This window comes from Elaeis guineensis, chromosome 13, assembly GCF_000442705.2.
Source record: "Elaeis guineensis isolate ETL-2024a chromosome 13, EG11, whole genome shotgun sequence".
Classification (NCBI taxonomy): domain Eukaryota; kingdom Viridiplantae; phylum Streptophyta; class Magnoliopsida; order Arecales; family Arecaceae; genus Elaeis; species Elaeis guineensis.
The window spans coordinates 76,564,133-76,578,398 of NC_026005.2; the positions used below are offsets into that span (position 1 = coordinate 76,564,133).

General features: G+C 37.6%; 1 protein-coding gene across 1 annotated transcript; it reads right to left on the reverse strand.

Moving 5' to 3' along the window:
• Window positions 1-9,310: 9,310 nt before the first annotated feature.
• Window positions 9,311-11,081, reverse strand: LOC105055880 (receptor-like protein 44). The gene has a single exon (XM_010937888.4). The coding sequence runs from the start codon at window positions 10,941-10,943 to the stop codon at window positions 10,008-10,010; it is 936 nt and encodes a 311-aa protein (XP_010936190.1). The 5' UTR covers window positions 10,944-11,081; the 3' UTR covers window positions 9,311-10,007.
• Between the last annotated feature and the right edge of the window lie 3,185 nt (window positions 11,082-14,266).

The following is a 14,266-nucleotide window of genomic DNA, read 5'->3' on the forward strand; positions in this document are numbered from 1 at the left end:
AGGAAGGGGACGGATACACATGGGGCGCACATGGGCTTGCTCGACCCGAACCAAAACCAAGACTCGATTCGTAAGCGGCTACTGCCATGGACCCGATCCAGCCCAACCATGATCCATTCCGGGTTCTCAAACCTGATTCGGGTTGTATCTTTCACGCCAAAGAATGATTGTTCTTCTTTCGCGACATCAACCATTGGATCGCTCTACGCACAGCTCTCAAAGCACTCCAAAACTCCACTCATCTGTCTGCCTGCGCAATGTAACGGTGGGTTCATGCGAAGGAAGGTGAATATTTCTTTCGCGTGAAGGATACAACCCGTCCTCAAACCCACACAAATTTATAGGCCGCTACTGTTGACCCTATCAACCCATATGGGTCCAGTTGTTTAATGTGCAGATTCGACGAGGTTCGAATTTTTTAAATAATATTTTTTTAATAATTATTTTAAAAAATATCTTTAAACCAAATTTGTTTATTGATTTACGGTAGTTAAGGTGCGACATGTGAATTCATAGATTAAACCTATGATTCCGGTGCCAGCTTGGCTGAAAGTGTGGATTTGAACCCACCATTTCATGCGAGTGAGTTGACACTAAAATTATGGATTCAATCCACGATTTCAATTCTTATTTAATCGCACTTGATCCCCTTTCCTCCCTACTAATCCAACAAATCTATCAAGAAATCTCTTCTATTCTAAGCTATTCCAACCCAAAACCCTCATCCTCATCCTAAAATTAATCTGATGGCTTCAAAAATAGGTGGAGGTATGTCGAGAGCAAAGAAAATTCGTCTAGAAAAAGAGAAACAACTTTTACATAGATATATATAAAAAAAAATTGAATAATGAGTGTAGCAAAAAAGTTAGATCTAATTTTTCTCGAAGAAAAATTGTAGGGGGAAGAATAGTAGATTTAAATTATTTTGATGATTTTTAAATTACATATTTATTTAAAAGGATGGATTGGTTATCTATAATTATATTGAACAAACCAACCTATCATACTCTAGTTCAATATTTCTAGAGTAATTTTAGTTTTAACAATTCTACTTGTTCAAAAACAGGTGGAGGTATGTCGAGAGCAAAAAAAAACTCGTCTAAAAAAAGAGAAACAACTTTTACATAGATATAAAAAAAAAAAATTGAATAATAAGTGTAGCAAAAAAGTTAGATCTAATTTTTCTCGAAAAAAAATTGTAGGGGGAAGGATAGTAGATTTAAATTATTTTGATGATTTTTAAATTACATATTTATTTAAAAAGATGGATTGGTTATCTATAATTATATTGAACAAACTAACCTATCATACTCTAGTTCAATATTTCTAGAGTAATTTTAGTTTTAACAATTCTACTTGTTCTATTTCGTTGTATGTTAAAGGAAAGATTATTGAGTTTTATAGTAGTTTTTTTAATCAAATTTTGATCATTTCATTGGATGATAATAAATATTTCAATAGCACTTGTTAAAGTCATCCAGGTTTAGGTTATCATGATGGTATTAGAACTATTTTTGAGGATGATAGTTTAGATCGAACCACTAAAGTTAATGCACATTAATTACCACTTAAAAATAGACTCATTCACTACTTTTTTATATTTAATTTTTTATCTAGAGGAGGTCACAAAGATAATATACCACATCAGATATTTATCTCTTTAAAATGATTCTTTCAGATGATAGGACTAATTTGTCATATTTAATGTTATATTTTATGAATGAATGCTTTCCAAGCCCAAAAACCTATTTGCACTATAGAGCTGTTATGACCGGCATCTTTGAAGCCTTTGATGTCCTTATCATTGATGACAATAAAATTACCAAGCTCAGATCCATTGACACCTATAATCATGCATCTTTGAGGCGTATGAAGTATATATTTATTGATGGGATATGGAGGAATATAGCTGAGGTATATGAAGAAGAAAGTGATAGTGAAGGAGAAGATCAGTGTGCCGACAAAGACCAACCTAGACATCCTGCTCAACCTACATAACCTATCCAGTTTGATTAGCAGTCTTCCGATTTGCATGCGTTATTTATTCGGATAGATTTATTTGAGGTATATCTCATATCATGGATCAATGCATGAGCCGATAGTATCGAGGCACGATTGGACAAGGGATTTGCACAATTTGATTAATTTATACTATAGTTTTATTGTCAATTTCCTCCGCCATCACAGGACCTGCAGCGGATGATTAGCTTCGACTTCTAGTTGCAGTATATGCGGCTCTATTCGATAATGCATCATCTTTTTTGTTTATTTTTAGAATAATATAATTTGATTTATTGTAAGAAAATTTTTTTAGTGTGTAATTTCAAAATAATCATAGCGATTAATCGCTCAAAGCATCCAATTGTATCCTGAATCCCTATTTTTACATTTAACCATCAAAATTTTGGCTCCGACTCAACAATTTAAAATCATGATGCCTGTCAATTGGATATTATTTTACTACAGTTTGTAGTTCCATCTTATACCCAAAATGGAGCCCTTTACATAACTCTTCATCTCTTTTCCAAATATCATATTGTACCTACAATACAAAAGACATTGATACATTAGCACTCGTCCGATCAATTTTCTTGGATGTTTCAGAAGGAGCTTTAAATACTAAAAATTTGGATACTATATCATGTAATATATCGGCTTGCTGAGCATCATCTTCTATGTCATTTGCAATTGATATATCATTTTTCTGAAATAGCCGACTATCTATATGAATCATATCATCTACAACTATGTAAATTGAAGCTTGTCTAATAATAGTATGTGGTACATCACTGTCTACTATAGGAAACTGATCCTCTATATATCTCGATCTGATATTCACTAGAATATTATCAACCACGTATGGACTCGAGAAAATAATCTGTTTGCTGTCCTGAGTTGTTATTCTTATGTTCTAGTCAACTACTTCATAATTGTTCCGATCAGGGACATGTTGGTGTCTTCAATGGATTGCACATGGAGGTACAATTATGCACCGGATAAACATAGATGCAAACTTACAGTTGAAAAAATTATCTCAGTATCTTCATCTTGATAATCGGAATATGTTCATACTTTAATATTGTTGGTTACACAACTTATAGATATCTATATATTATTATTATTCTATTTTTTCTGTCTACAAGAAAGATTTTGTATAACATACTCTCCAACTCTTCAAATTTTATCCCATATTTAATTCTAATAGTCTTTTGTAGTCACCCATTGTATTCTATGCCATATGGTCTATTAACTATAAAACCATTAATATAGCATAAAGCCGTGATAGTTTCTCTTATATTTTACTATATATATATATAATAGAGTAACTTTAGCATGCTTAGCATAAAATCACCGTTCATATATTAAATAAATCCACTACTATGAATGCATAAAAAAATCAAAATATAGGTAGGGATGCTTAACTAGATTGAATAAAAATTTTTCATTATCTTGTCATTAGGAGGATATGTATCATGATAGATCCTATAGTCTTCATTAATCATTCCCTTATTTAATGTGAGCAAGTTGCATAAGACAATTTATCAGATATTATATATCCTATTAGATATGCATTTGCCTCCTACTATGGTGCGCATTAGAAGATGAGCTAAATTACTTCTTTAGTTAATAATGGATCAATATACAATTAAGGTTGTCTCTCAAGAACTCTAGGTATGAAACATACTTTAATTACAATGTGCAAGTAAGGTATATCGGCTTGCATGCTTTTGTAAGAAATGTCATGCATAGTTTTGTGGGTCTTGCTCAAGATAATGTTCAAATCACCTATGAGATGATTACCAAGGCTAGTCCTGGTGCTTAAATTGTAGAACTACTTTTTAATTATACTATTTTGGTTTTTCTCCCAAATCAGGATTTGTATATGTACTTTGATTTCACTCCTCTTTATATGATATAGCAGCTGGTTTGTTTGCCTACCAAAAAAATGATACTATTTTGTATGAACATATGAATTGAAGGCCAGGTTGAAAATTTTTGAAAAATCTTCAACAAGCATATCATCTACTTTATGAAGAAATGCAATAAAGCCTAAAGAGAGGTAGGCTATGGAGATGGTTTATCTAATTGATTACATTAATAATCATTTAATTATTACATATTTATTTTTTAGATATTTTCAATTCATTCATTAGTTACTTAAATTGTTCCTTCTAATAATTGCCTACTTATTAATTACAATTGAAAGATATAGGAGAATCAAATGTTTATCTCTTGCTTGATTTGCACGATCTACTATCAGATGATATTTTTGATTTTTTGATCTATAATATTGATTATGTTTCAGGGAATATTGGGAAATGTTCATGAAAAATGATGAAGATTATCACTTGTTAGATCAATGCTTGGGTCATTGATTTATGGAAGTTAGTCGGTACTTGAGTGAAAGATAGGATTTAACTATCATTGTTAGTTCATCTAGGTGTCACACTGATCCCTGATTGCCATATTAGTCTTATGAATTGAACGATAGCTTGAACAAAATCAATAACAATACTCAATATCAATTTATGATAACTAACTGTGTGATATTGCTCACTGCATTGTGATCCAACATCAAATTCCTATAGAATCCAATTATTGTGCAACTAAAAAAATTATTTTTGAAATTAGATAAAAGGCTCATGCTAGAATATAGAAAATAAATTAATCAAAAAAATTTTAGAAGATTTATAGTGGGGAAGAAGGGGACCGGTCAGAGGAGCGGAGAGCATTGAGGTTGGTTGGAAGAGTGGGGAGCAGGGGGCCGGATGGAGGCCGGACAGCGGAGTGGGGATAACGGGGAGGGGGGCAGTGATCGGATGAGTGGGGACCAGGGAGGACCGATCGGACAAGTGTGAAGCAGAAAGGGTGGACGGAGGAGAAAGAATAGGGGAGCCGGTTAGACGAGTGGAGAGCAAGGGGGCCACACTGAGGCGAGAGAGCATGGGGGCAGTCAGAGGAGTAGGGAGCGGAGGGACCACCGTCAGGAGAAATGAGAAATTGAAATCATGAGTTGAACCTATGATTTCAGAATTTTGAGTGCCAAGTCAATCAGAGTAAAATCGTAGGTTCAACCCATGATTTCTTCCAAGTTGACATTGAAATCATGGGTTCAACCCATGATTTCACACATGGCATCTCAATTACCGTAAATCGGTAAATAAGTTTTGTTTAAGGATATCTTCAGAAATAATTATTAAAAAATATTATTTTTAAAAAAAATCCATGAGGTTCAACTGCTTAGTCTTCTTCAGTGTTTTACTATAATTGTTTTTCTTTTTCTTTCATAATTTGCCTCATATTGATGGGCAAAATTTTGAAGCTCCGGACACGAAGGGACATTGGGAGACATGGTACGGCACCTTGTTGTCACTATGCCGGGCTATCGAGTACAATTTTTTATTTTTGAAGCGTAATATACAAGTATAATAATTATTTTAGCAATGCCAACAGACGTAGCCCCTAGTTTTCTTTAGCCCCCATTCTCCACCTGTAAATTCTTTTCCACCATATGTTCATCCTTGGGGAGTGCTTCACCCAAAGTGTAGTTTTGCATGTCTTTGCTGCTTGGATTGGATAAAACGAAATTTCATGAAACCACCGGAGCCTGTCATTCTAACGGTCGCCGGCTGGCACGTGTTGGGCACGTTGGAGAGAAAGAAACCCTTGAATACTCTTAAACAAGCACTCCCCCATCGCTTCAGTTGCTTCAAAGGACCTTGCAATGCTAAATAACTGGTCGAACTCGTGTAATTAGGATCTTCTTGTGAAATCTGGGAAAATCTGAACAAATATCAGGAACCTAAGAAGAAATCTCTTAGCTAACTAATACAGCTGTGGTGATGAACCTTGCTGATGTAGCACTGGGGATTGAAGGAATACAGAGAGCTTTCTTGCTTCGTATTTGCATCATGCAATGAGCTAGCCGCCATTAGGTGTGCAAACTTCTGTGGCATCTGTAGTAGATTGACTTAGAAGATTGCTTTTGCTTCGGTTATCTGGCTTAGAAAATATGCACTCAGTTCTCCTGGTGCAACTGTTCCTTTTCCCTCTCTATTAGCTTTGGATTTTGATTTTCTATGCTACTGATGCTCTTCAAAATGCCCTAACTGTACCTTTTTTTTTTTTTTAGTTTGCTACTCTGATACTCCTTCACATGTTCTTGTATTTCCCCATACATTCTGTGTAAATACTGTTTTACTCTATTCTTTATAAACAAATCTGGATGGCATTTGCTCCCTTTCAATAAATAAATAAATAAATATATTATAATTTTTTTTAAGATTAAGGGTAAGTTACATTTATATCTAATAGTTTAAAAAAATTTACACTTATCTTCCTAAATTTACTTTCTTCTAACCCTTTAATCTATAAATTAACAGAATATTAGTCAAACCATCAATTTTAAATGGAACCTAAATGCCACATTAAAGAGAAACCAAAAATGATCAAAATGGTCTTAAGTGACATAACAACCACCCATAAACACAAGGAAATTAGTGCATTCTTCTTTCCACCAAAGCCAATTTTGATTTTTTATATGAGGCAAATAATTTCACTAAGTCGTTATGGTAACAGATATAAGTATAGATTTTACAAATTATTGAATATAAATATAATAAATATAAATCTTGAAAAATTTCTATAATTTATTTTTACAAAAAAAAAAAAACCCTCAACATTGCTCCATCACCTACCATAAAAATTCTTGGCATGAGAATATTATACCCACCTGTTAAACCGAAGCATCAAAAGGACCTCGGTATCTGAGATCTGAGTAGGTTTACAGTGGACACGGTCTCCATTAAATAGATCGAAGTTTTCAAACAGAACCTTCAGTCTAATATATTAACTCTAATATATTAATGCCTAATCCAAGCTGTGTCTGATAATGTGAGGTGGTGGTTCTAACAACCACATGCACACATGGGACGGATGGTTGAAAGCCAAGCGTTGGTTGTTCCTCCATGGGAGCAGAACACCTCGGAGGACGGAGAAAATGTTTCCGGTGAGAGTGTTCCGTTGTCTTTATGCTAAAGTATTGACCTCGTTACAAAGTCAGCCGAAATGTACTACAAATATATATATATATATATATAAAAGAAAGTTCAGCGTTTCATTTAATTAAAGCTATTGTTTGAAGCATACCCCGCATTGTTTTCTACCTTGTGTTCCAATTATGTTTGTCATGGACTTTCGATATGCTCGAACTATATCTAGCTTGTTGACATAACTAATGATCACTTTAAAATCTATGCTCGTGGATAGAAGGAAAAGATTGGAGTGCTTTAAAAGCTATGCAATGCATGATCGAAACAAGATCAATCATTCTTCCTCGCAAAATTGTGGCTTGCAAGTTGTGCACACACTCGACCCCCAAGCCAAGGGAAATCCCTGTGCCTTGTTCCTTGTTCGCTTCCGTGGTGCCATCTTGTAACTCTTAGATGTCGTCAGACCTCATGGAAGTATTGCAATATACAATCTATGGGCAATAAGATGAGCTTTGTTCGGCAATTGATATGAAGCCATCTTGTCTTGTGACACACTGCTCAGAAGTTTAGGCAGAAATCTAGATGACAATATTATGTTGTAATCTAAATCCATTTCACCGACTAGATTAGTAGATTGGTTGCCATTTGAGTGCACCTGGATCCGGAAAGTGCTAGATCAATTAATATGTAGAGAGGGTCACATCCGTATTGGATTGGGATTCAAGGCTCTGCAATTGAGTGACAACCATGGGGGGTTGGGACCAAAATCCAGATTGGACCACTCATCTCCAGGTCTCTATTAGCAAATGCCTCACTTTGCAAAAGAACTAATGAAGACATGCACAACCATGGGTATAGGTGACCAACCCACCACACCCCACTCATGAAAGGGAAGCCACTAGCTTTAGCTTCTCATGCTAATTTCCAGGCATTAGGTGGATAAGGACATGGATGAGAGAAGAGAGGGAGGAGAAGAGCTTTTGTTTTAAATTAGGAAAAGAACAAAGTTGGAGCCCCAGGACAAGGCAAATCCAACATTCCTTTTTCACATCAAATCCAATCTTTTCGCCTCTGGGCCCTCTCCTAAGCACGCCTGCCCTGCCCACATATGTTGTTGAACAAAAAGATGCCAATGGCATGGAGCCACATGATAAAAGCTCCCATGACCTAGAGACATGATGAGTATTATGATATTCCTCCTAAGTTGGTCAACACACTCAATATCTTCATATAGACTCCTTTTTTTTCCTTAATTTTTGCATTAAGCCCTATAGTATTTTGGGTACCAAGCCTAAATCAAATAACCCCAGATGCCTCAACATTTTACATGTCAGGTCACGAATACCTCCCACAACTATCCACCTACAATAATTCCAACACCATGAACACCTCAACATTATGGGAATTTAAATCCATAGCCTCCCCTCAGCAATCTTGAGTATTTCTCAGTTTGTGATCTTCAAAGGGATACCAGACAAGACATAAACTAGTGTTCTTTTGGGGTCCACCATTGCTCAAAGAGGAGAACAATGAACAACTCCACTAGCAGGGAGCCCTGTTCCATCTATACCTTTCTGATCTGGCAAAGGAAAATCTTTAGGACGCAAGTTTCTTAACAAAGCAATAAAAAAGTAAAAGAAAATAGTGGTCGAATACCACCTTGGTGGGGATCGAGAAAAGGACATGACAATGGTGAGGATTACAAGCTCCGTTCGTTCCACCAACGATATCCCCACAAGCTCGAGCACAATCCGTAGGAGAATCTTAGATTAGCATCTAGTTGTGCTTTCACTCAAGTCTTCTATTTCGAGTAATGCAGGGCCCCAAAAGCCCAGTGTTTCCAAGTAAACAAATGGGCTCAGGGACTCATGGGTGCTCCTGGCACCCTAATCCAAGCCAGTTCACATGACCTAAACGTAACTTCTCTACTGCATATGGTCCCCCTTTTCCCTCCTGAGCTGCACTTTTCCAGCCACCATTATTATAACGCCAACAGTCCCTTTGGGATGATGCTCCCCATCATCCCGTTGCCTGCAAAGAAGCAAAGGTTTAAATGGCCACTACTGCTCCTTTTTAGTGTCCTTTGAGCTGCAACCGTGACAGGATCTTGCCAGCCTATTCACTTTAATCTCATTTCCTCTCTCTCTCTCTCTCTCTCTCTCACGCTCTCTGAATTCATAATAGATGCTTTTTTTTTTTTTTTTAATAGCAGGAATTAGAGGCTTTAGTGGAGAGCATATATTCGTTAATAAGATAAAAGCCAGATGATGAGCTATAGATTCAGAAAAACTGTACCTCTTCTTCAGTCCACAGGCAGAAAGCAACAAGGTAATAGATGGCAGGAAGGTAACCTTTAAACATGCCTTTAACAGTAAAGCCCAGAAAAGAAAGAAAAATAACATCTTTAGTTCTTCTTGGGCTGAAAAATCCTTCTTTCTAGTCACTAATCCTACATTAGTAATGGACTCAACTCTCAAGAACACAGAAACGTAGGAAGTGTGAAAGAGATAGAGCATTTAATTTAGAACCTGAACAACTGAATCCCATCACCCAGTCTCAATCTCTCCAATCTCCAACCTTTGCACTTCAAAGTCCCAACTCCCATACTGTAATTCTGTAAAGAGAAAACAAAATCCCAAGAAAGAAAATAAATGAAACCATCTTCGGGCTAAAAATCGTTTCTTGACTGCCAAATCCCACTGCAATTGAACTTAAGGAGAAGGAAGATACATAGGATGAAAGAAAATGAGAGAAAGAACTCAATTAGATTTCTTAGCTATGGTATACATATGGATCTAGCCAAGCTTACTTTTTTTTTTCTCAAAAAATTACAAATGGTTAACTCAACCCATTAAAAAACAAAAAAAAAAAAAAGAAGGAAACCAAAATAATATGAGAAGAGGAGGAACACCAACACTGCAAAAAAACAGGGAAAGTCCCAAGATGCGATTTTTATGGCGGATGGAGCCGGGAATGGGAGAGCGGAGAAGAGATTCTTAGTAAATAAAATCGAATTTAGTATTCGGGCATGAGGTGGGAGATCTTGGCCTCCTCGCCTGGCATCGTCCCCTGCTGCTCGGTGACCCGGAGCCAGATGCAGACGGCGGTGAAGCTGAGGACGAGGCTGAGCAGCCCGCTGCCGAGCCCGATCCCGACGATGGCGAGCACCGAGAGCCCCTTCCCTGACGCCGGTGGTAGCGGGTAGCCGTAGAGGTCCTTGTTGCCGATAAAAGAGCTGGCATTGAAGCGGGGAAGCCCCCCGGAGCGGTTGGCGAGGAGGACGGGGATGGGGCCGGAGAGCTGGTTGTGGGAGACGTCGAAGGCGGAGAGGCGGACGAGGAGGCCGAGCTGGTCCGGGATGAGGCCGGAGAGGGCGTTGGCGTGGAGGTCGATGACGTTGAGATAGGCGCAGAGGGCGAGCTGCGGGGGGATGGAGCCGGAGAGGCGGTTGGCGGAGAGGTTGAGGACGGCGAGGTTGAGGAGGGAGGAGAGCTCGGGGGGGATGGGCCCGGTGAGGGAGTTGGAGGAGAGGTCCAGGGACTGGAGGTTGGTGCAGTTGGCGAGGAAGGGGGAGAGGGTGCCGGAGAGGGAAAGATTTGCCAGCGACAGCTTGTAGACGCGGCCGTTGTTGCAGGTGGCGCCGCCCAGGTAGGAGGTGAAGCCGTTGCAGGGGGCGGCGAAGGTGGTCTTGCTCCAGTTCCGAAGGCTGTGCGTCGGGTCCGACAGCGACTGCCGGAGGTTCGTTAGGCACCGCTCATCGTCCGGGTCGCTGACGGCCGCTGGAGGGAGCTCAAGCAGGGATACTATTAATACGAGGAGGAGGAGCAGGGCCGGCGCCACCGCCGTACGGCCCGGTCGCGTCGGCGGCGACGGTGATGCTAATGGGTGGTGGCGGCGGTGGAAGGAGGAGAGGAGGAGGAGAGATGGTTTCGCCGGCGGCGGCGGCAACATGGGAGCGAGGAGAGAAGAAGGGGGGTGGGGGAGTAAAAGAGCAGCGTTTGGGACTATCTCCGTCCTAGTTCTTGGGGTAAGTGGAGAACTTTGTTACGATGAGACTTCGCTGCTTCCGGTGTGGTTACCCCAAAGGTAGTTGGTTCTCTCAAGGAAAAATATTTTTGAGCCACTCAATTTTATCCGATTTTTAATGACACAGCATCAACCATAAACATTTGTAATCAGATTCCCTATCTTATATATTTGATGGAATAAGATACAACCATCTCTCGGGCCCTTGACACCATTAACATATAGAGTCCCCAATCTCAAAAGCTGACTCTAATACCATATAAAGCTATAAATATCAAAATATTTATTCTGATATTAACGGTATGCTATACATAGTAAATCGATCGTATCGATTCAAGATTTAAAATAAATATCAAATAAAAAAAATATTTGTAGAGAATCACAAGAATTTTTTTTTAAAAAAAATCAAAAATCAAAATCCACTCTTCAGATAATTTTTTTTTAAAATGTTTCACATTATGTGAATTTAAGTATACGATCGCAAGAATATCTCATGCTTTTTTCAGCTCCTCTATTCTTGAATATATTGAAAACTATCTTCATCAACATTCCTTGGAAGAATATGCACTATATTTGCAGCTTTAGTCTCCCATATTTTTCTTGATTCCACATTGTCTAGAGTTTCTGATGGCTTCACTATATTTGTCCCATTCACGATCTCCCTTAAATTTTGTTTGATCAAATAATATTTAATATAAGCCTTTCAAAATGCATAATTGGTGTTGTTCCATATTTTGATTTTAGTAGCTTTAGTCATGATGATTCAACTCTTGAATCACCAAATAGATTTTTTTGGATCAACCAGACCTTTCTATCCTTTTTCTCTTATGGTACCTTCATATCGAGAATTTGACTCATAGCTCTTAAATCTTTCATATCAAACTCCTGAGCTTTAAGCATGATATACAATTTGTTCAACCGATAAACCAGAACCTCTTTTTCTTTTTCAATACAGCCTTTAGGCTGTATTATATAAATCTCTTTCTCCATGTCACCATGTAGGAAAGCAATTTTGACATCTAACTACTGCAAAAGTCCTTTTTTTTTTTTTTTTGGGTGAAAGCAACTCTAAGTCCTTGACTGCTCATCTCGCTTAAATCTCTCAACATTACCCTCAGAGTCCTTCAATTTGTACATCAAGCGACATCCAATTGCTTTCCATCCCTTAGGTAGCTCAATAAGATCCCAAGTTTTGTTTTTCTGTAAGGATTCCATCTTCTCCTATATGGCACATTGCCATCTATCTAAATAAGTGGATTCACAAGCCTCTTAATAGGAATAGGCTCATGCTCATACTCCACTGCCAAAGTAATATAAGCACGAACAATATTAGTCTTAAGGCTTAAACATATGACATAGTTGCTATACTTCACAGGTAGTTTAATGATTCTCCTAGGATGCTCCGAATCAATTGATGTCTCTACAAGTGAATGCCCTCATGAGGTGAATGAGAAGTCTCCGATCTATGCTCATCATCTACCACTCTATCATCAAGTTACATATTATTGGAAGCATCATGCTTCACTGAAATTTTTTCCTTTTTCTGAAATGTAATAGTTTTTTGAAAGAAATCTTCATTAAAAACAACATCTTGGCTAATAATAATCTTATCGACAATAGGATCCTATAATTTGTACCCTTTGTTCCTTTCGCATAGCCAAAAAATATGCATTTTTTAGAGTTCATGTCAAGTTAGGTCCGTCTCTCCCTTAGAACCCAAATATATACATCACAACTAAACACATGGAGAAAAGAATAATCAAGAGTCTTGCCAAACCAAATCTTTTTAGAAATCTTTAACCTAAGAGAGATTGTAGGTGCCTTGTTCACCAAAAAATAAGCTATGTTTATAGCTTCTGTCTAAAATCTCTTGTCAAGACTTACTGTACTCAACATGATTCTAGCACGTTCTATAAAAGTTCTGTTCATTTTCTCAGCAACACCATTCCATTGTGGTGTCCCAGGAACTATCAAGTGTCAATTGATCTCATGTTCATTGCAAAAAGCTTCAAATTCTTTTGGACAAAATTCTCCTCCATTATTAATATGGAGATATTTTATTTTCAACCCAAACTTTGAAATGCTTAGATTTTTCAAACATATCTGATTTACTCTTCAGTATATAAATCTATACTTTTCGAGAATAGTCATCAATAAAAATAACAAAATAAGAATTACCTTCTAAAAAAACTGCAGGTGCCTCCTAGATATCAGAATGAATCAACTTGAGAAAATTCCTACTTCAATTATGAGATAAAGAGAAAGAAAATCTGTGCTATTTTTCAAATAAACAACCTTCATAGAAATTCAAAGAGGTAGACTTATAATCAGGAAGAAGATCTCCGTCAGGAAATACTTGAAGCCTACACTTGCTCATATGTCCCAAAAGTCTATACCAAAAGGTAGGAGACCCCGACTTGATGTTAGAAACAATGACTTTTCATACTAAAGTCTCATCAATCAACCTGTAAAGATTACCGGCCAACTCTTCTTCACCACCATCATGCAACCTTTGATAACTTTCAACTGATACTTCTCTCTGATGAATTTCATACAATGCTCATCAAACATCCCTAAAGATAGAAGACCCTTTCAGAGTGTAGGCACATGTCTAACATCTGAAATCATATGAACATACCCATCGAACATCTTGATCCACACATCTCCCACTTTAATAATAGGACACTTGCCGTTGTCTCCCATGTAAATAATGCCATCTTGACAAAGTCTATAAGCATGAAACCACTCCTTTTGAGGAGTCATTTCAAACGATGTGCCTGAATTAAGAACCCACCGATTGAGTATTTCTGATCTTTCTTAAACATATAATGCATCTCCATCTTCAGATGTAGTAGAACTATCATCTACCATGTTTTTCTGAAAATTACTGGACTCGGGCTTGTCCTCTCTACCTCTCTTTCTTAGTCTGAAATCCTTCCTCACATGCCCTAATTTACCATAGCTCCAGCACTTTATCTTTTTATTTTTTTTGCCTTGGACTTCGATCTAGACTTCCCTTTATCACCATGATCTTTCTCCATGGACCTTCCTCGTGCTACCATTGCATCAGCTGACAAACATTGACTTGACTTACATCTCAGTTCTTCAATAAGAAGCGATGCTACAATGGATTCCATCTCAAGAAACTTCATATGGATAAGATTCATGATCATATAATCCCAAGAAGATAGAATAAAGTAATAGGCTAGCTTTCTTCTCATTATCAATTTTAACATTATGGGCCATAA